General features: G+C 48.1%; 1 protein-coding gene and 2 long non-coding RNA genes across 9 annotated transcripts in view; 1 reads left to right on the forward strand and 2 right to left on the reverse strand.

The window, feature by feature from the left end:
- The window catches only part of LOC130518505 (RNA-binding motif, single-stranded-interacting protein 3), a 178,820-nt gene that overhangs the window by 140,999 nt on the left and 16,685 nt on the right, over positions 1-21,136 (forward strand). For 4 of the 7 annotated variants that reach the window (XM_057021128.1, XM_057021132.1, XM_057021129.1 and 1 more), the window contains 4 exons: positions 5,588-5,694; positions 10,564-10,607; positions 13,952-14,048; positions 16,728-16,778. In XM_057021128.1, coding sequence (XP_056877108.1) covers positions 5,588-5,694; positions 10,564-10,607; positions 13,952-14,048; positions 16,728-16,778 — 299 coding nt within the window. The remainder of the gene's footprint in view (positions 1-5,587; positions 5,695-10,563; positions 10,608-13,951; positions 14,049-16,727; positions 16,779-21,136) is intronic. The other 3 variants (XM_057021131.1, XM_057021133.1, XM_057021134.1) reach the window with 1 other exon arrangement.
- Positions 3,179-4,767, reverse strand: LOC130518509 (uncharacterized). The gene is made up of 2 exons (XR_008948060.1): positions 4,509-4,767; positions 3,179-4,393 (listed from the first exon to the last, which is right to left on the reverse strand). It is a non-coding gene; the product is annotated as an uncharacterized LOC130518509 (long non-coding RNA).
- Positions 6,973-9,046, reverse strand: LOC130518507 (uncharacterized). The gene is made up of 3 exons (XR_008948058.1): positions 8,030-9,046; positions 7,378-7,512; positions 6,973-7,264 (listed from the first exon to the last, which is right to left on the reverse strand). It is a non-coding gene; the product is annotated as an uncharacterized LOC130518507 (long non-coding RNA).

The following is a 21,136-nucleotide window of genomic DNA, read 5'->3' on the forward strand; positions in this document are numbered from 1 at the left end:
GCTGATCCAACACAGCATCTGTCACCATCATGTCACTGGTTACGTTCAGGGATCGTTCTGCTCAGTGGAAGCAAACGAGAGAAACAGTGATGAGGAACGTTCCAAAGCAACCAAGAACGGTTCCAATAGGAGGAGACGCGCTGTTTTAGAGAGGAGAGTGGTGATGTGACCACGGATGGGATGTTGTAGAGAGCAAAGGCAGCTCCACCTGCAGCCTGTGGAGGCTCCTGTGGAGGCTCCTCCAGCTCCACCACCTCCTCTCACGCCGCTGCTCCCCTCCGCCACACAGTCACCTGATCCCCAATCAGCTCCAGTGCTGCCGTTCATCGATCCCCAATCAGTTACAGTGAGGGAGGGGGGCTGTGGAACCCCCTTTGCACCCCAACCCCCAACCCCTTCACCCCGTTTAGTCAGGAGCCGGGCTTTCAATGATCATCAATCAGCGCCACTGGCAGCATCGATTGTCCCTCACTCCCAGCAACATTATTGATTTGTGCGTCCCCGCGTCCACAGGATTGTCCTCTGTCCTCGGCCCACATCGCAGCTGTCACATCGATCGCCCTCAGATACAGTATTGAGGTCTCTTTATTGATAATTCATTTATTGTGCTGTAATTTCATTTTCTTTCCTGTCCATGCTGTTGTTACTGGAAACGCGTACGCCTGAAACCTCGTTAACAGACGTACAGCCTTTTGTCTTCATGCCAGGCTTGAGGAACTGCTGGGGTTCCTGTTTCTGCAGCTGTTTATATGCTGTCATTCAAGATTCATCATCAGGGGCTGCATGAAAGCTGCAAAAACCAGCGTAGACCCAGAATAAAATCGAAATCAGGAAGAGTCTCCTCAACAAATCGCCACGGGCGTGGCTGCGGCCCAGGTTTGAACCCTGGAGCCTTCAGAGGATGCTCAAAAGTCTGGTCCAGCATATATTCCAGGTGTGGAACTGAGCTGGTTTCTCCAGGCCAGTGTCACGTATGTGCAGCCATACGTGCTGGAGGTGTGGCTGATGGGCAGTTGTGTGGAATTACAAAGCCCATCTGTGGGATTCAACTGGATAGTTGGGAGTTTCCCGGGTCCCTGGAGGCGCTGGCAGCGTTATAATACTGCTCTAAGAGGACAGTCTGCCCACCCAGGCAGTGGCAAAGACCCCCCCACAAGCAAAGTAGAGCCGCCACCATAACCCAAACTGACCACCTTTATGCTGTAAGAACAAAGACGCTGACCACTTGTCCATTATGTGTAACGTCTGTGTTTTTTGTCTTAGCTTGCGTCTTATTTTGGCTCCGTCCTCTAACTAACATACGCACGCTCACAATGGCGCCGTACTTAATTGGCTCGCTGGCCAGCTGCGGATTAGGGCCACCGATACCGAGGTCGGCTGCAGCAACAAAGATGTTGGCAGGAGGGAGAAGCATATGTTGGTTCGGCATTAGAAACATCTGTTCCCGCCACGTTTTTCAAAGCTCCAGCTAACGCCATTAGCAGTCGACACTTTGGATGATGCCGTTTGAAATGGGTCATCTACCGGGGAGACGGCACTTTGAACATACAGCACCCACCCTTCTCTCTGGGTCGTGTAGAATCAGAACGTGTAGAATCTTTCTATTCATAGTCTTACAAATAGATGGAGAGATGAGTTGAGAGGAAGCCAGACAGAAGATAACCACGTCTGAGAGAGATGCAATGGAGGGAGACGGAGAGAGTGAGAGATGGATTAGCATGTCAGAGACTCCCTACATAACATTACTCTTGTTAAGTGCGCAATAGCTCATCGATCAGGCTTCTACTACCTACATCCAGGGCTCTTCCCTTCCTGTAATCCATAATATGATCTCAGGGCTGCAGTGCTGTGGTGTTCCAGGAGCCCTCTATGAGCCCGTCCAACCGAGGGCGGATCAATACTCCCCCATACTAATCTCATACTGCGAGCTGTGGCTTTAAAGACTGGGGTTGGACTGTGGCTGTCTTTTTTTACCACTCCCTTTGTCTCTGTCTGTGAGTCTCTCTATGACTCGGTATCGGTGCTTCCATCTGGAGCCCTCCCCTCTTTGTCTGGCTCTCCGCAGCGCCCTCCTCCCAGCGCACACTCCATTTATCAGTGCGTGTCATTGAGCCATGTGTGCTGTCCCTGTCAGCAGAACGCTGGCAGACCGTCTTCATTTCCACGCTGAGGGATGCGCGGACAGTGGCAGTCGTGAGAGTTATCGACTGGGATCCGTCACAGCCTCCCCTTTGGGAAGCTACCACTGTCTGTCTTCCTGTTTGGTGGCCGTGCTGATCCTGTCATGTGACATCTTGTGTGAATCCCCCCATCCAAATGTTTCATTTCAGTTTTACTATATATTCACACCTCACGACATTTTTTTTCATCATTTTTTAATGAGTGTTGAGTCCCAAATCTCTAAGTTTGAACTTCTCAGTGTGAATATCTTCCCCACTTTTTGACATTGTGATTAATACATAATTCATCACTGACAACAGGTTAATAAATAATGAATATGATTATTTCAGGAACGATTCCACTGACAGGAGGTAATAAGGAATTAACTGTAAGCCACTTCTCATCAATTTTATTTACTCTCTCTTAGTATCTTAACATCTCTCACCTTCTCACCATTTTTCCCATCCCGTCATCATCATCATCACCACCATCATCATCATCATCATTGGACTTTTAGCTCTCTTTTTTCTGTTGCTTTCTTGGAAAGCTTCCTTTTGCTGAAGCTACTTAGGATGAGGTGTTTCGGTTCAAGTGGCTGAGCAGCACCCTGAGTTCAGCCTCTTTAGGGCTTTGCACACACTCAGCAAAGCAACACCGACCCAGTTTGGCTCCATACCATTGTGTAGAACCAGTTTTGTAACAGCCTGTGTGTGTGTGTGTGTGTGGGGGGGGGGGGGGGCATTCTTGCTCAGCTGACAGATCCACCCTCCAGGTATGAACAAGTGGATGCGATTCTGACTCTGGTACATTTGGTTGCACATCCCGATTCATATGTATGGATCAAACTGTCATAGAGCCGCTGTTGCCGGACCATCTGCTGCATCCGTGTGGAGGAAGATGAAACAGGATTATCGAGGGCCGGCTTTGTCACGCTGGACCAGAGGAGGAGGCCCATCATGAGCGATAATCACTGATGTACACAGTGGAGTTAATAAATGAAATATGCAGCAAGCCTTCATTTAAATGCCGATTGTTGGTTTAATGTCTCATCCAGAAGTACAGCTGCAGGCGCTTATTGCTTCATTTGCTGTGCTGTTAATGGATCTTTTGATGTGCAGAAAGCCACGACTATCTTTTCAGAGCCACACTCGGCCCGGACGATGATTGAGCCGAAGCCGTGATCGAATTAGGCAATAGTGACAAAGACATCTCCCACCAAAGTGTTTTCATTCGCAGGCGTGTGTGTGATCATATCTGTGTTCGACCCTTATTAAAGTGTTTACTGGATTCTTGCAGCAACCCACATAAAAACAATTAGGAGATCCAAAGAGCCTTGTTAGCGCCGAGTGTGCGCTGTACTCGGAGTCTGTGACCTAAAGATGCAACATCAGCAAGCTAACACGTGCACCCAGTGGCCTAATTTATTCCTGGCTGTGCCACCGATGGGGGTGTGTGGAAAGAAAAGGCGGAAAAAACAAGCTTTCAGGCTGGCAGTCATTTGTTTTGAATGTGTTTACTATTTCAGTGTGGTGTTATGGGCAGAAGGAGTGAGTGTGCCTGTGTGTGTGTGTGTGTGTGGGGGGGGGGGGGGCAGGGCTGGGCTGGGCCACGTCAGGCTGAGATCACAGGGTGGATGGAGGCTGTTGATCTTGGGCTGGAGTCTTAAACAAATTGGCCATTTTGCTGTGGGGCCGGGGAGGTAGTCGCAGGCGTAGCGTCAGCACGCTCGGTGTCGGGTTCCCCACATCTCTTAGATAGCTAATTATCTGCCCGAGTGCAAAAGGAGAACTTTGGAAAAGGTTTTTTTATCTTGGGATTTTTGTGTTTCGGCAGCTTTTCCCCTCACGCTCCATTCCAGGCCAAAATTTCCACGGCTGAATTTGGCCAGTTTGGTCGCGGCTGAGCAGAATTTACATCATTTATGGAATTAGGAGAGAGAAATGAACTGAAGCTCAATGCTTGAACTCATAAACAGCAAAATATGCTTGAGAAAAGCTCAGAGATCATTTTGTGTGTTGTTGTCACTGCTTTATCAATCCTGAGCGCGTCGCTTCGTCCTGTCATGCGATGTCCTCTGCTATCAAGTCCCCAGCACCTCTCGCATGTGGAGCGGAGATTAGAGCATCAACAGTCCTCTCCGTAGGTGTCATCTCTGACACGATGAAAGGTCCTGCTCCTCGCCCCCCCCGGCAGCCCCGTGTCGTCAGAGCGGCCGTGTCACGAGCTGCCAGGCCTGTAATGGGAATGTGATGACAGGACAGCCGTCAGGACGCTTCTGAGCCAGCAGGTGCAGAACAGCAGCAGTTCTGTGGACAAACGGGCCGGTTCACTACTGTCGAGCTTCTGACCTGAACAACCCGTCTGGGGAACAAGTGTTTGATACTGGTGCTGGTTCTCAGTCGACACGTCGTGGTCAGCCACCTGCTTCCCTTATCTTTCGCTCTCTCCACTGGTTTGTGTCTTGTTTCCTTCACTCTTTCTCTTCTCTTTTGTTCCCAACTGTCCCCGTTCCTGCTCTCATCGCTGCTGCTCTCAGATTCCAATCTTGCTGACACAGACTGAAAAAAGGGACCAATGCTGTTAAAACCCCATATCCTCAGCCAAGGGTGACCCCCATTTTTCTCAGGAGAACAGCTCACGAAAGCCCCCCCCCCCTTTTTTCTCTGCATTCATTTCTTTATCCGGTTTGGTCGGCCTCAGTGCACACCTGGAGCTCAACTATAAAAAGATGCACACTCAGACCTTTAGCCTGATGTCCTTTATCACTGTATTAGAACCAGCCTTCAATATAAAATCATTTAGGCAGAAACTGTCGTATATACAGGGCTTTTCTTTCTAATAATTGGTTAATAAGAGGGTTTTTTCTTTGATTTTGGTCTTGGTTGATGGAACAGAAGTTGATCGTGACTCCAGAATCAGAAGCCTTGGTGTGTTTGACAGCTTTCTCACCCCTCTGGTACGAACGCTCGTGGAGAAAGGCATACAATTACAAATTAAAGAAAAAGATGTCTTTAGAAGTAAAACAGTGGGGGATAAGGCTTCAGAAACAGGAATGCCTTCTAGAAATGAGCTTTGGCTGCCAGTGCGGTGCTGCTTTACTCTCTCAGAGGTATTTACAAGAGCGATTACTGTGATTATTATTTCAACAATACCCTGCAATGCTCTTTCATAAGCTGCCAGCTAAGGCCAGAGTAGGAACGGGCTGCCAGCATTGGGATTTGGGGATTTTTCTCAATTGTTAGTTGTGTCTGGAATTTTGTCTAAGCGCTCCGTTGGGGGGGCAGAGTGGAGGAGGAGATGGAGAGATAGAGATGTGATGGTGGCTGAAAAGAAATGCAAAGTGGTGGAGAAGGGCTTAAACCTCTCTGATGGGTCACAGGATGGAGGTATCCAAACATCATTTTGTTTTCTTTCCCTTTCTGTGCAGCTCCTACAGAGCCTTTGCTGTGTAAATTTGCAGACGGAGGACAGAAGAAACGCCAGAGCCAGAGCAAGTACCCCCAGAATGGGAGACCGTGGCACAGAGAGGGCGAGGTAAGATGTCCGGCCGTTGCCCAAGCTGACCCCCTCAGAAGGTCTCGGTAGAACAGACCAAAAAATATCTCCGTCCGAATGAGGTGTTCGGTTTACCCTGACCAATGGGTGCTTCATCCATGCTCACCTCCACTTTCTATGCTGCTCTTCCTCCACACCCCTGAAAACGTCATCATCTGGGACTCTTGGAAAGTGACGGTGAAGTGTGAGGGTGGCGCGCTTCTCCAAGTCAAGTCAAACTCACTGGATATGAAAAGCAAGCTGCAACATGCACCACATCAGAGTTTCCTTCAGCACAGTCAGTGTCTAGAGCTGATAACTGCCAAAGCCACATAAACCAAATAAGCCTTTTTCCATTGCAGCAGAATGACGTTCTAAACAAGTTGTTTACTGCTGATGTAATGCTATTCCTGTTAACCGTCGCCGCCCTTCTCGCAACATCTGGATTTGCTGTCTGTCATTGGAATTCACCCTCAGTCGTACGACTGTTAAAAAGGACGAAGACAATTACCCGAGATATGGATCAAACTGTCCACTCGTGTCTCCACACGTCACGGGGAGTGCACCTCGAACCTGTGGAAACCAGAAGTGGCGAGCATTCATCAACAGCACGTGGAGGCCAGCCTGAGCTGTGTTCTCAGGATCCCAACTACCTCAGTGGGGAGGACACACAGAGGAGACAGGTGGCGGACTGTTCCAGAGAGTCAATACACACACGCACACACGCATTCAGCGATGCTGACAGTTGTGCTGAAACGGCAGCATGTGAGACCTGGAGGGATGAAATGTTTGTCCTTGAGGACACACGCTCCCTACGTGTCCGCGTGGGTGGTGCAGGCTTCATGTGTCTGACTGGAGCCCTGCATGGCCGTGTCTGCCCGTCACATGTTCAGCAGCCATGACACCCCTAACCCAGTGCAGCCCGCTCCCCCATCACACTGCTGCTCAACGGCCCCTCGTAGGCTCACACTCCGCTGGCGTATGTGTGGTGAATGGCTTGAATGTGCGTGCCCCCTCTGCCCGCCCATCCATCCGTTTCCTGTTAAACGCAGGTGAGAGGCAGGAATAGGCCGTAGCGAGGTCACCGGGCCACCACAGAACACATCATTGACCCACACGGATACAGAGAGGAGGGTCCGAGGGTCCAGTCATCCCAGCGGCATGTTATTGATCTACGGGAGGGAGCCTGGAAAACAAGACGATTAAACGTCTCGGTTGTCGTGTGCAACTATATAGTTTGATTTTGTAGAATCTGAGCAAAGCAAAACAATCTTCAAATTGCAATTTAACACTTTAATGTTAAATGAGCAAATACAATCTTCTTCAGCTGGCTGATTTTCTCCCAACAGTGAATTAAAGTATTGTGATGATATCACTGTGTTAGTTTAGCAGGCTGCAGGCCCTTTTTGATTAAAGTCCTGTTATTAAGCATGAATAAAAGTCCAGAATCCACTCATTATGTGGCCTGCTTTATTCATTCTTATGTCCTCTGTAGTTGCCCCCAGCTGAGCATAGATGTCAGTATAGATGTAAAGTAACTCCAGCACAGTTGCTTCATGCACACGGTGATCTGAAAACAGCAGATAGAATTTTAATTTATTAGTGGGCCAGTCAGAACCTGTCCATGGGAGAGACTTTGTTTCCAGAGTATATTTCAATATGCCGTTTCCTTTTTTTCCTCACATTGTTTCGTCATTCTCTCCACCTTGCCCTCTCTCCCTCTCCCACATTGTTTCTTCTGCGTTTGAAGTGTGTTTCGCTGTTTGAAGTCTTCCCAGATCCCCCAGCAACATATGGCTGGAGAGAAGCTTACTGTGTCTAAGAAAAGTGGAAAAAAGAGAGAACACATTGCACGATCAGTCAGGAATTGTGGGGATTGAATTCTGCAGGGGGGCTGCTAACGGCTGAGGAAGATGACAGATTTCCTTATAAACTATCCGAAGTGGAAATCTTGCTGGTCGTCAATGTCTCACGCTGCCAAACTTCATAATTTTGTAAAATGCAGACAGAGGCACATTTTACACACAAGCAACGTGGCTGTTTGTTGTTTGATTCCTGCCTCCTTACGCTCACTTCTTTTCTTTTTTACCAACTCCAAACTTTCAAAGTCACACTTCCCAAGCAAATACTCCAGGGAAATGAGTGTAGATGAAAAAACATCCGCCATTTCACTCTGTGAAAGCCTGACAGATGTCCGTGTGTGTGTGTGTGTGTGTGTGCGTGTGTGTGTGTGTGTGTGTGCGTGTGTGTGTGTGTGTGTGTGTGGGGGGGGGGGGTTTCCGCTCTAACTGCACCACAAATATTGTTCTCTTTTCTAAATAATTGCTCCGCTGACCTTTTGATCTGTGAAAAAGACCCCATAGAGCTATGAATTTAAAGAAGGCAAGTCACCCTCACATCCATGTGATCCTTTTGGAATTTCGTGGTTTTCTGCATCAATTTGTTAAGAAAAAGAAAAGAAAGTCATCGGTATGGATAAATATAATAGCAAAAGAATCCGATCTTTCATGTCTTTATGAAACGCGCATTCATCATTCAAACCCTCCTCGACCAAGCACTTCCTGTAGCTGCCGAGCCGTCATCGCTCCGGACCTCTCGTGTCTCCGACTCTCTCCAAATGCTTCCGGAGCTTCTCCGTATGTTGAGCGGAGGTTCTGACTTGGCCGCTCTGCTCTGGTGTTTGAGTCATTATCCTGTTCCATCAGCCGCTTTCTGCACATCTACAGACATCTTCACGTTATCCTGATTCACTTGGGAATCCCCGTTCCTCCGATCCTGGAATCCTGACATTTCCTCCACCGCAATCAACGGTTGGGACGGAGAATCCGTGATGATATGCAGGGTCCTTTGATATGCAGGGTCCACATTGTGCCAGTGCCGCTGCGGAGTCTCACGGTGCTCTTTAGCAAACGTCAGGCGAGCAGCAATGTTCTCTTCAGTTAGAAGCAGCTTCCTTTGTGGGATCCAGGTTGTTTGTTCAGTGTTTTCTGTACAGTCGAGCCCTGAATACAGATGGAAGCTTGCAAAGCCTCTCCAGCTTTAGCTGTTGCTAGGGCCTCTTTCTTTACATCACCGATGAGGCTCTGTTGGTGCCCAGACCTTGGCAGAGTAGCTCCAGTCCCAAAGTCGCTTCATTTGAAGATCGTTAGCCTAACTGGAGACTGGTGGATTTCTAAAGGCTCTGAAATCACTTTACAACCCTTTTGAGCGTCGTGTAGAAGAACAAAAGTTGATGGTAGACCCCCTTAAGGCTCTTTTTGGCAAAGCTTGGGTCACCTCAGACTTGTTTTTATCATTCAAAGGAGCCGTAGTTCACACCTCCATCCCATTTTCTCCAAGGTTAGCTCTTTTTTCCAACACTATGAGGTTTAAATGGTTCTTCTCAGTCTATGACAGATCCGAGGACCTTTAGCGTCATTATTTTAGGCACAATATAATTAATGTGGCCACATTTTCTGAAAAAAAATGCAGACAATCATCTTGATCCGTCTGCTTTGATGCAAGAATGGAATAATTACATGTTATATTAGCTTAACTCTAAATTGCCGGGTGACGGACATGTCAAATAATGGTTCCTCTACAGATCTTTCCTCACAAACGGTGAGCAGCTGGTCTGACGAGAGGACAGTGAAACACCGGTCCATGTGGGCCCATAAAAGCTCACAGAAACATGCAGAAACGGAAGTTCTTTTCTTTTAAACAGAGTTATGGAGGGAACCCTTAGCTTTCAATGTCATTTCATCTCAGTCAATCACTGCTTGTTCTCACAGCTAAATACTTTTGCCCTCCTCCGCCCAGCAGAACGATCCAAAAGCTGACAGAATCATTAATTAGTCGTTGGCTGTGCAGGCTTCACCCTGTCTGGTGTGGATTTCATTAGCCCGTGGAATCAAGGACAGCACTCGGGGGAGTCATCAGCCTCACAGACAGCTGACCATGTTATTAGCACACACACACACACACACACACACACATACACACATGCTGGCGGTTCAAGTTTCTATCATTTTCAAGTTCCCCAGCAACACGAGGCAGATGTGTGGATTTAGGGAACAGTCGGGAATGTTAAATACAGTCACATAATTCAAACACAGATATCAGCTGTTCGATCAAGTTTCCTTTTAGATCAACAGTACAATGTTGCTTCCTCCCACCTGACTGCAGCGCACCAGCCGGACACACGTGCACACGTGCACGGTCACATCACAGACAAGGAAGTGGCGTTCCCATGACGTCCATTCAGTGAACATTCTCGGCCCGGTCACTCTTGTGGGCCAATCCCCTCCTCCAAGCCTGGATCCACATGAAAGCCCAGCACAGGTAGCCCCAAGGAGAAACAAGGGCCGAAGGTCACACGGAAGGATGGAAATAAGGAGGGAAGTAGAGCAAAAGGGACACACAGACCAAAGGGACGGATGCAAAAAGGAAGAGAGACGAGAACAAGGCGCACGTGTGTATCCTGATGAAATCTGCTACCCTCAGCAGACTCCCGGTAAAAGAAATCGGATTAGCCTTCCTCTGAGAGAAGCTTCGGGAATGCAGATGACGGATTGGAGCACATTTCACTCTTGGACTTGAGGGCCACACACACACACACACACACACACACACACACACACCACACACACACACACGCACACACAGTTTAAATAGTTTCAATCACTTCAGAAGAAGGCTCAGCACACTTTGACCTTGACGACCCCGGAACAGAAACACATGAGCAGGTTCTTCCTGCCGGCCGAGTGTGAGTGGACGGTATCTGCTTTGAATGAAACAGAATAGCAGGAAGAGGAATGAGAGAATATTATTGGGAATAATTTGTCTTCTCGTTATTGATTTTGAATGCTAATTCTCTCTCTCCCCCCCCAGACTGGGATGGCGTTAACATACGACCCCACTGCAATGCAGAACGGGTAAGAGCTGCACGTCCAATCCATCCTCTGCACCAGCTAATACACTCACTTCTTGGCTCAATACGGCTGCCATACATAAAGATTAATGTTGTGTCTCCACTTTGTTGCTCTTTGATTAAGGAAATCTATATGGACTTCAAATATCTGTTTCGCTGGTTGTGCAGGATGAGAAATAGCAGAGGGTCGCTGAGTGTGCGTGTGTGTGCCCGGGTCTTCTCGTAAGCGTGTGTGTGTGTGTTTTCTTGCGTCTTATTGTCATGACTTAATGGTGCTGGGGAAATAAATGACCCGGCAACGTGCTTTATTTTTCCCCTCCTCGCTGATGCCGGATGGAGGACAAAGGTTCTTCATATCTCCCTCGGAGTCGTTCAGAGGAAAAACCTCATTCTCCAGTTCCTAAACAACCTGTCCTGCAGTGGCTCAAAGTGAATCTCAGCCACAGAAGTGGATAAAAAACAGCGCTCATTTCCAAAAGCCTCAACTTTAAGTATCTGCTGGGTTCCAAATAAGGCAAATAACATTTCCAGCCAGGCGGAGCAGGAATGCCGGAGTCTTAATGCGCTCACGCCGGAGCTGCGTTCAGCCTGATGAGTCTAGTTCCACCTCTCCAACCAGCCCGAGCTGGGGAGCAGCAAACCTGAAAGTATCTCGTTTTATTTTGTTACACAGGAGAAGCCAGATTGAACAGATAAATAAATAAGCATTTTACCTTTATGATTCATGTCAATGGAAAAAAGTTCAAGCTAAACGTGGATAACAGGTGCTCCACACACGCACACGCACACACACACACACACACACACACCACACACACACACACACACACACACACACGTCTGCGACTGTGTTTTCAGGTGCTCGTTGTTCTTATTTTATTCTTATCAGTAAGTCTTGATGGCAGCTGGATAAGAAAATCAAACCTTTTCTTCCAGCTTTGCTTCTGATCAACGTCTGCACCACTATTACAAACATATGGTTATTTATGGTCATTTATGGTTATTTATGGTCATTTATAGTCATTTATGGTCAACTTATGGGTATGATTTAATTGATGAGGATTGGCAGGATTAAGGACAGAGGCAGAACATCAGGACCCCGATGAAAACCTTGACTTTGATCACTGTTCTGGCTAATTTTCTGGAGTAGAAAGATCATTTTACAGAGGAATCGAATCTTACCACCTCCAGACACGATGAAAGCTTCGTTATTCAATATTTAATCAGACAGAAAACGAACTGGGTAATACAATATCATCTGATCCAGGATATTGATAAGATACAGAGCAGATTTATTGGTCTTTGCTTTGCATCCTGGAATATGTGCTCACGCCTTCTGAGGAGGAGGCTTGTTGGAACTCAGCTGAACCCAAACTCAGCTCAGCGCTGTCTCCGGACGCCCCTTAACTCCAACCTTCCTGAAGCTTTTTACTAGCTCAGCAGTTCGCCTCTCCTGCCGAACGCAGCAGGAAACACACCTGCCTTCCCCTTTCAGGACGTCCGATAGGTTGCGCTTCCTGAAACAAACCCCTGGTTTTTCGTTGCGGCGCACAAGTGTCGAACACATTCGTTCCCTTCGTGACCACTGAAGAGGCGGCGCTGCGGCCCCAACAGCTTCACCCACACGGTGGTGCTGGTCTCTATCGGACCCTTCAGAGGCACCAAATATTACAGGCACCAGTTGAGCTGAAATGAGGAAAACTGTTGGGAAAATCTTGCCAGTAACTTTTAAACCATTTGGGGGTAATGCTACTAAACTCACTAGCAATCAAAGGATGTGGAGATAGAATTCACCTGTTTTTGACAGCAGAACCATCAATAATTCCATCGTGCAGACAGAAGTGTGGATTATTGATGATTGTGAATAAATGTGTCCCTGCTGTCTCCTAATGTGTGAGTATTCTTCATCCTTGAGTACTTGTGCCCTGCGTGGAGCTTCTCCTGGAACCAGGCTGGTCTGGGATCAGGGATAAGAAACAACCAGCATTGAATCAGACCACAAACAATAATTACATCCAAGAGATTCTCGCAGTTTTGCACAAATTTAGCTGTTGCCTGAAGCCAAATACCTCCAGTAGCGCAGCGCGGCCATTTTTACGCCGCTAACTTCCTGATTTCCTCCCAGTGAAACGCACAGCACCAGTCTTTGATGTTTCCTCAGGGCAAATTAGGCCGTTCAATTTAATCACAGCCAAAAATATTGTACACAGCAGCGTAAGCTATTTCAACAACCTAATAAGCAACGCACAAGAGCTGCTTCCGATCTGTTTTATCCCCGTGTTTATTGGTTTCAGTGCTCATTGTTTGCAATTTCACATCATTGCTGCACGCAAACGCACGGTAATTAGAATCGCAAAATTACTCCGGTTTTTCCTCCGATGTCCGTTTTTCCAATTTTCTGAAAATAGGAGGGAATTTTTGAAGTCCTAATGCAACTTTTTATGCGGTCAAGAAAAAAACCTGAACGTCTGCAGAAGTTATTAAAGCCAAAAACACACAAGCGTAAATATAAACAGTGTTTGGACGTGCTTGCTTTGGGATGTTGAGACGTGGAGTCGGTGCAGTCTGAAACCCTGCTGCTGTATTTTGAAATAGAACTGCAGCTTTTAAAAGCCTGTCGCTGTCATGTGTAATGCCCACACTAATATGAGCTTCAGCTGGAGTGACAGGGACTATTGGACACTGAGGATGTCTGTCAGGGATCACAGTGACCCCTGCTTCTGCAGACCTTCAGCGGCGAGATAAAACAGCGTAGCCATCCACTCCGCTTCTCTTCATCTCACGCCAGCTCACCTTCTTGAAATGCATTACGTTTCCTCCAGGCCGGCTCCACACACACTCCTTCACACACTCCGGCAGCGTGGCCCTAATATTAGTATCCTCCCTTATATGATGACAACACTCAATTTGATGTGATCGGACCCGACTTTTCAATTGAAAGTCCTGCCTGCTACTTCATGAAACTTTTATTTGGCTTTCCAAATACAATATAGGACCAAGTGTGTGACCGTACAAGGTCCAGCATAGAGTGTGTGTTCTCTGCTCAATAACTAGTCAAGAGCAAATTGCAATTTTTGACCTGCGGAATGAGGATATTTTAGGGAAGTGAGGACCTTCTGGCTGGTCCCACGGTGGAGGCTGAGTTGGTTGGTTTGGGCCAGAGTAGGGGGCTGAGGAGCACATAACCACGGGTAAACAGGCGTGTGTGTGTGTGTGTGTGTGTGTTTGAGAGAGATATCATTGTTACATTCCTTTGTAATGTTTTTTTTTTACAACAGATGTGAGCTTGGCCATTTATTTATCGGTCTTCTATTTGATTTTGACTGACTTTTCTTCGCCTCTTGGCAGGTTCTACTCTTCGCCTTACAGTATCGCCACCAACCGCATGATTGCACAGACCTCCATCACGCCCTTCATCGCTGCTTCTCCCGTCTCCACATATCAGGTAGGCTACTGGGCCGGGCGCCACGGAGAGGCCAGAGTGAATGAATGCTCCTGTGTCTCTGTGCTGCTCCGCTCCGCGGTGACATCTGCTCCGTAGGCGGCGAGCACAACAGGCGTGTGAACACAAGCAGCAAATTTAGAAAAAAGAAAAAAATGCCGACAGTCTTGAAAACTGGAATCATTCATCAGGACCGAAAGTGTTTGAAGTGTTTTGAAGAAACAAATTTCTCCCTCTCAGCCTCGGGACCTCGTTCTTTTCTGCATCTGCTAAGAAGATGAAGGTTTGTTTGTTTTCCACTTTGTTATTTATTCCAGCTAAATTTGATCGCGTTCCCTCCTCCTCCGTGGTGAATTTCCACATTCACCACGTCAGTGATGAGCAGAGTAATGAAACGTGGAACTTGGCCGTGCGGGACGTCGAGAGCTTGGACCGCCTTCCGTCCACGTCCGCGTCCATGAAGCGGCCTCAGCCAGGTCTCAACATGGAGGTGCTGCCGTGGCCTTTCGGGCCCCCCATCACGTACCTTTGCTTGGTATGCAGAGAGACCTGGAGAGGACGGAAGATAAGAATATAGAAGAGACAAATGGAGAGAGGCAGGAGAGGTATCACAGTGGTGGTCGTGATGGTAACGGCTGAGGGAGGGTGGGCTGAAGGTTGCGGCGCCCGACTTTGAGCTACGCTTGATTAAAACTCTGGTCCAGTACCTGCGGAGGAGGGGGGGAGTGGGCCAAGGCGCATCTCTAATCTGCTCTCGGAAGGCTTCCCAAATTGATTTATCAAAAACAATGACCGGGCTTTTGAGGAATATTAATCCTCACAGTTTCAATATCGGCCGGTGCCGCTGCTGCTCCCTGTAATATTGCCCTTCAGCCAGCCGCGTCAGGAAGGTGAGTCCTTTAGCTTCTGTTCAAAGGCAGAGAGGGAAAACATCAAAGATTCAGCCCCGCCCAACAGACAACAGCCCTTATGGAAGAAGCTTTCTTTTGTACAAATCCCATATTTAGTTCTTTTAGCTGCTGTTTGATGACACAGATTTCTGAAATCAGCGAACGGCCATGCTAACGGCGGCGTTCCGCCCTCGTTAAAGCCTGGGCTGGAACAACCGTTGGCTTCATTTCTGAGGAGAAACGGCTTTGATGTCCACATGACAGCCGCCAGTGGAGGCCAAATCTCCACCTAGATCTGAGCTGGAGCCGCCCGCCAGCCGCAGCCTGGTTTACATCACTGTCGTAAAGGCTGGCGTGGAGCGGATGCGTGGCTGAGCGGGCGAAGGCAGCTGTGTGGATTAGAGCAGCAAACTGGCAGAGCTGTGCTGGAGCCAGCGAAAGGCCGACCAATCAGGTGCAGCGCCTCTGAGCCGCTGCCAGAGGTGGTAACACCAGGCCAGGGGGGGCAGGAGTTCTGTACACAGTGGTGGATCACAGCGGTGGATCACTGTGGCGGATCACAGTGGTGGATCACAGTGGTGGATCACTGTGGCGGATCACAGTGGTGTAGAGAGCACTGGAAGGCGGTCACATCAAGTCCAAACCAGGTTCCCCCACAACCAGCCTCCCTGTGACTGCTGGTTCTTTTCTTTTATGATTTTCAAGGTGTGTGTTTGGTTTTTAGTCATAATGTGAGTGAGAGGAGCAGAACTGGGTCGGTGTTAGAGGTTCATCCCAGAAACGGACCTGGGACGAGCTGGGCCCTGCTGAGCTCCACCAGAACCCTGCAAAGAATCCACCAGTGTGTGTGTGAGAGAGTGTGTGTGTGTGTGTCTGTGTGTGTGTCTCTGTGTGTGTGTGTCTCTCTGTGAGTGTGTGTGTGTGTGTGTCTGTGTGTGTGTCTCTGTGTCTCTGTGTCTCTGTGTGTGTGTGTCTCTGTGTGTGTGTGTGTGTGTGTGTCTGTGTGTGTCTCTGTGTCTCTGTGTGTGTGTGTGTCTCTGTGTGAGTGTGTGTGTGTGTGGTGTGTGTGTGTGTGTGTGTGTTGTGTGTGTGTGTGTGTGTGTGTGTGTGCTCTCTTGCTGGGAGAACAAACACTGCCGTGTACAAACACACTTGGCTCCATGTTATAGAAGATCCAGCTTGTTTGGCTGTGGATCCAAATCCCGCCTTCCTGTTGGCTCTCAGGATTGATTGCTCTTACAGCACATTATTCCATGTTTGTCTTTGTTTAATCTAATCATTTTCCCGGGATCAGTGGCCAGCCTGGGTGTTTGTCTGCCACAAGCTGTCTGCTTCTCCTCTCCAGCATGTGGAAATTCTCCGTTTGTTCCGCCAGTCCTGCACCTTCAGGCTCATTCTTTCACATCCACACCAGCAAACAAGCTTTTGTCGGATTCCTCTCTGAAATCAGAAGGAAATCTCTCAGTCCCACTTTACAGTTTCAAACTTTTCAATAATAAGCTCTCCGTCCTTCAAATATTCACAGGCATTAGCATTATGATGGAGAAGCGGGTTATTATAGGTTGTGTGAGGAGTCACACCAATAATGAGGAGACGGGCAGATTTAGTGCCTTGAGACTTCCCAACTCATTTTGATATTCCGTGGAAAGTTCAGGCCTTTTTGCTGCCTTGGACCCACAGCGACGACTCTCACCTCTGACCCAACAGTATTTAAAGGTTTTAAAGGTAAAACATGGATATAAAGAGCGGTTTGAAGTGACCGTGTGGACCTTTTCTGCTTATCTCTGCGCAGGTCCAGAGTACGTCATGGATGCCTCATCAACAATATGTTATGCAACCTACAGTAAGTATCCTCCTGCTGCGCATGGCGCCGATGAAAAGGCGTGAGAGGAACCTTTCGGGATACGTTCATGAAATATACTTGACAACAGTAGAAACAGCTAAATGCTTCTCTCCCATTTCCATCACAAATATTCGTCCTCTTGCTGCTGAAAGCTTTATATTCCAGGAATCAGTTCCACGTTCCTCATAGCGATTGTTGCTATGCGCTGTTTGCATCCTTCATGATGTAACAATGGAGGATATTGAGCGGTGAGGACATCCTGGCTTTAAAAGAGCCGCTGCAGTGTGTGTGAGAGATGCTTCATCTCAACAGGTTCTGGCTTTTCACGTTTGTTAGATGCATTTTATCACCTTGTGTGTTACATTCTTTATGGGCATGAAACAGAAACAAGCGTGGCCTTGAAATACCGAAGCAAGAGCCCTTGAGGGGTTTATGGAAGAGCCTGAAATGTGCAGGTGTGTCAGGTGGACGATAACATAACCGAAATCTGGCATAATCAGAATGATAGCATAAATTATTTTCTCTCAGGCCAATGTTACATCTAATAAATCAAACAGCTTTATAATTAAAGTACTTCATTACTGTGTACTAATGAGTAATTAAATATGCATGCAGGATGAGTATATAATTTCTTTACTGAACGCTGCGAACCGTTTATGTGCAGCGCCTCACATAGCTTTAGCCTTTTAGCGGTGGCTCTGTAAACATTGTTTAGGACAACGGATATTGACTGACGGCTTGAATTAAACACTGAGTTAAAGAACAAACATCACAATGTATGGATTTTACGTCGTCCATGCGTTTGGCATCGGCCGTCCTGTCACTCGTTCCTCACCGTCGGTGGACTTTCGTTGGAATATGGTGGCCTCAAGCCACCCGCTGAGCCGTGGAGCAGTTGTTAGCCTGATGCGGCGAGGACTCCCCCGCTGGCCCCTCACTCCCTCACTCCCTCACTCACTCACTCACTCACTCACTCACTCACTCACTCACTCACTCACTCACTCACACTCACTCACTCACTTACTCACTCACTCACTCACTCACTCTCACTCACTCACTCACTCACTAGAGGGCGGGTGCAGGTACAGGTGCAATAGCTAATCCCGTACCGAGAGAGCCACCTGTTATAACAGTTATACAACACTTATACCATTGTTTTGCAATGGTATAACAATTTCCTTCCTGCGTCCACAGTGTTTCAGGCTCTCCACCCATGTGTTGTTGTGCTGTCAGCACACAGGCAGAACACACACAGCCTGCGCCACCGTGTTTTCGTGACACATGTTTGTGCGGCCTGTACGTGTTATGTGATTCCGTATGTGTGGTCCATGCTGCTTTGCAACCAGCCTGTCCGGCTGTCTGATAGCCGTCGGCTTCCAGCCTTATGTCACGAGGCCTTCCTGGCATTAGCCAGCGGCCACACTGTGGTGTCTTTCTCATCAAGATTTGTGCCAGAAGTAGCCATGTGGGCCACAAACATCCCCACGGTCGCGTCTCCATTGTGTTCGCGGTGCTGTTTGGCAGCAGACTGCTGTGAGGCGCTAACCCCAGCTGTCACAGACATCAGTGGATAGCTACCAATCTGTCCCCTTTATGCAGCACGCTCATGTCAGCCACCTACACAAGCAGCCGACGACCACGTACACACGCCCAGGCCGACGACCACGTACACACACCCAGGCCGACGACCACGTACACACACCCAGGCCGACGACCACGTACACACGCCCAGGCCGACGACCACGTACACACGCCCAGGCCGACGACCACGTACACACACCCAGGCCGACGACCACGTACACGCACCCAGGCCGACGACCACGTACACACGCCCAGGCCGACGACGACGTACACACGCCCAGGCCGACGACCCCGTACACACACCCAGCCCACCACCAGTTCAATGAATCACATCAAATTAGCCAGGCATGCTAACTCCAGGCGCTCGGGGGCCTCCTCAAAGCATTAAAAACCAATTGATTGTGCAGTTTGGCTTCTTCCACCACGAGTGGTTTGTTAAGTCAGTGGCGCGGAATGCAAAGGCACTCCTGGTGACGAGGCAATATGGAGACAGCCGAGCATGAACGCGCAAGAAAGCAGAGGTATCCTGTCACAATAGGTAAACCGTGGGAGAGTTCTCATGAAAGAAAATCTTTGGCTTAATGACAGTCCAGCTTCTGGATCATGACTCACTGTCACATTTCTCATTTCCCAAACGCACCATTCCTGTAAACACCGCAGGTCTAAACAAAGTTAATCTGCAGAGATTTCGGTCAGATATTATTATACAGGACAGGATAATGACAAATCCCAAGCAACGTGCCGGGGACGCAGCATCATCCGTGTTAGCAGAACGGTTCTGAGCAGGAACAGAGTTGGCCAGGTGTCCACCATGGAGGAGCCTGGTTGATGCCTGGTTGATGCCTGGTTGATGGATGGTGGCAGGGATGAGTCAGATAGGAAACTCTGCTGCACAGATCAAAGCATCATCGTCGGTCGTCGACAGAATCTGTTCACGCCCCCTTTAAGAGCACCGTCCATAGGCCCCTCCCCTGTATAGATCCCGTGTCCATATAGAGTTAAAGATTGTTAAGGCTGAGGCGTTGCTGCACAGTACATCACAGCGTGCTTCAGCAGAGGCGTTTGTTGTTATCGGGGCAGATTACGTTTGACAGGTCCATCCATATGGAACTCCACTCATCCAGTCGGTGGACTCTGATAGCTGGAGAGAGCGAACAGCTTTCAAAGTCTGTTTATGGCCAATTAATGGGCCAGATGCACTCTGCAGTGGCTCTTGTTAGTAAGTGACAGCACCTCCTTAAGTGGACAGCTGAATATGAGGCAGCATATCCTTTTGTCTGCGCTCGTGATCTGTCGTCCTTTTCCTTTAGTCTCTCTCTTATGCTGTGGATTTTTTGGCAGCCCAGTAAAGCATGAGCACCTCCCTTCATGCCTGGACATTGTTATTCAGGCCAAAAGAAACGTGAAGAGTAAGAACAACATACTCTTTATGCTAACTCTCCATGACTTCTAGATCATCAATCATGCCCCTGACTACAGTGTTGGCCCGACGCAGCACGGCTGTCTTCCTTCATGACTTATCCATCCTTTTTTCCCTTTTCCATCTGTAAACTTTATGTGCTTGAGTGCATTAGCCCTTAAATTCTGAAGGTGAATAGTTAAATACCTCAGCTGTTCCCAAGTCTGCTGTCACTGCCTCTCAATAGATGCTTGCCAGGCGTCTCAGGATTGAACCCATGACTATCTGACCTCCTTGAATGCAGGAGAATCACACGCTGCCTGATGCTAATCTCAAAAATTCTCCGTGGATTCCAAAAGAGGAACGTTATGTTGGCTCGTGGATTCGACCGGCGAGGCACATTTGGAGACTCCGGTCGTCCTTGACTTGCTTTCTCTGCCTTTTCTCTCTCGTTATTGCTCTTCGGATACTCTCATTTCTCTTCTGCTACGTTGCCCCTCATTCCGGTGCGAACGTGCTGGAAAGTGAGTGTCTTCCACTCTGCTCATTTTCTAGTCTTCAGGAAAAAGAGCTTTTCAAGTCGCTGCAGGAGTTTGCGCTTCTTTCTTCATGGGGATTAACGGTCATTAACGGTCATTAACAGTCAGCAAAAACGCGTAAATTCAAATGCTTCACAACCGAGACAACGTTGTGGAGAGCAGCGCCGTACCATGAAATCCCAAAATGTGAATTATCGCCCTGTTCTCCCAGTAATTTGCAACACAACACAGAGCGTCTGTGAGGGGAACGTGTCCGTCCTGTTGTCTTTGGAATTAAGTCACTCCTCAGAAGTGGTTGGGATGGAAAACTGCTCCCTTTGCTTTGTGCCCCACTGCGATGTTGGACGTCGTTCCTTTAGGCCCACTTTAACGACCTGAAAATGGGACGTAAGTTTATACAATTCTGAATTGGCCTGCTTTATTGTGATCTGCTGGATCGTAACACATAAAGCACAAAGAGCTGCCAGAGCTAAAAAAAAAAAAAAAAAGAAGACTATCAGGCTTCATTAGCCTGCTCTGATCCTTTAATTGGATTTCTCATCTCTTTTTTTGGCTTTTGCAAACAGAGTAAATATTCTGGAGAGCTCTTTCTGTGTGAAGTGATCCATTTGTCTGCAAAATGCTCTCAGAGAACGGCTGAGCGTGGCGAGGAATGGACCGCCCACGAAGACATGACAAATGGTGTTACATGCTTCATCTAGCACGCTTCTCCTCTCTCACGTGGGCTTGGACAGAATGAAACGCTCCCTTTAAATCCATGCAAACACCGAACCCTCCTCAAAAGCAACCTGTTAAGCGTTTCTCCTCGATAAGAACTTCATTACAGTGAACATTTTTAA

Source organism: Takifugu flavidus, chromosome 21 (assembly GCF_003711565.1).
Source record: "Takifugu flavidus isolate HTHZ2018 chromosome 21, ASM371156v2, whole genome shotgun sequence".
Classification (NCBI taxonomy): domain Eukaryota; kingdom Metazoa; phylum Chordata; class Actinopteri; order Tetraodontiformes; family Tetraodontidae; genus Takifugu; species Takifugu flavidus.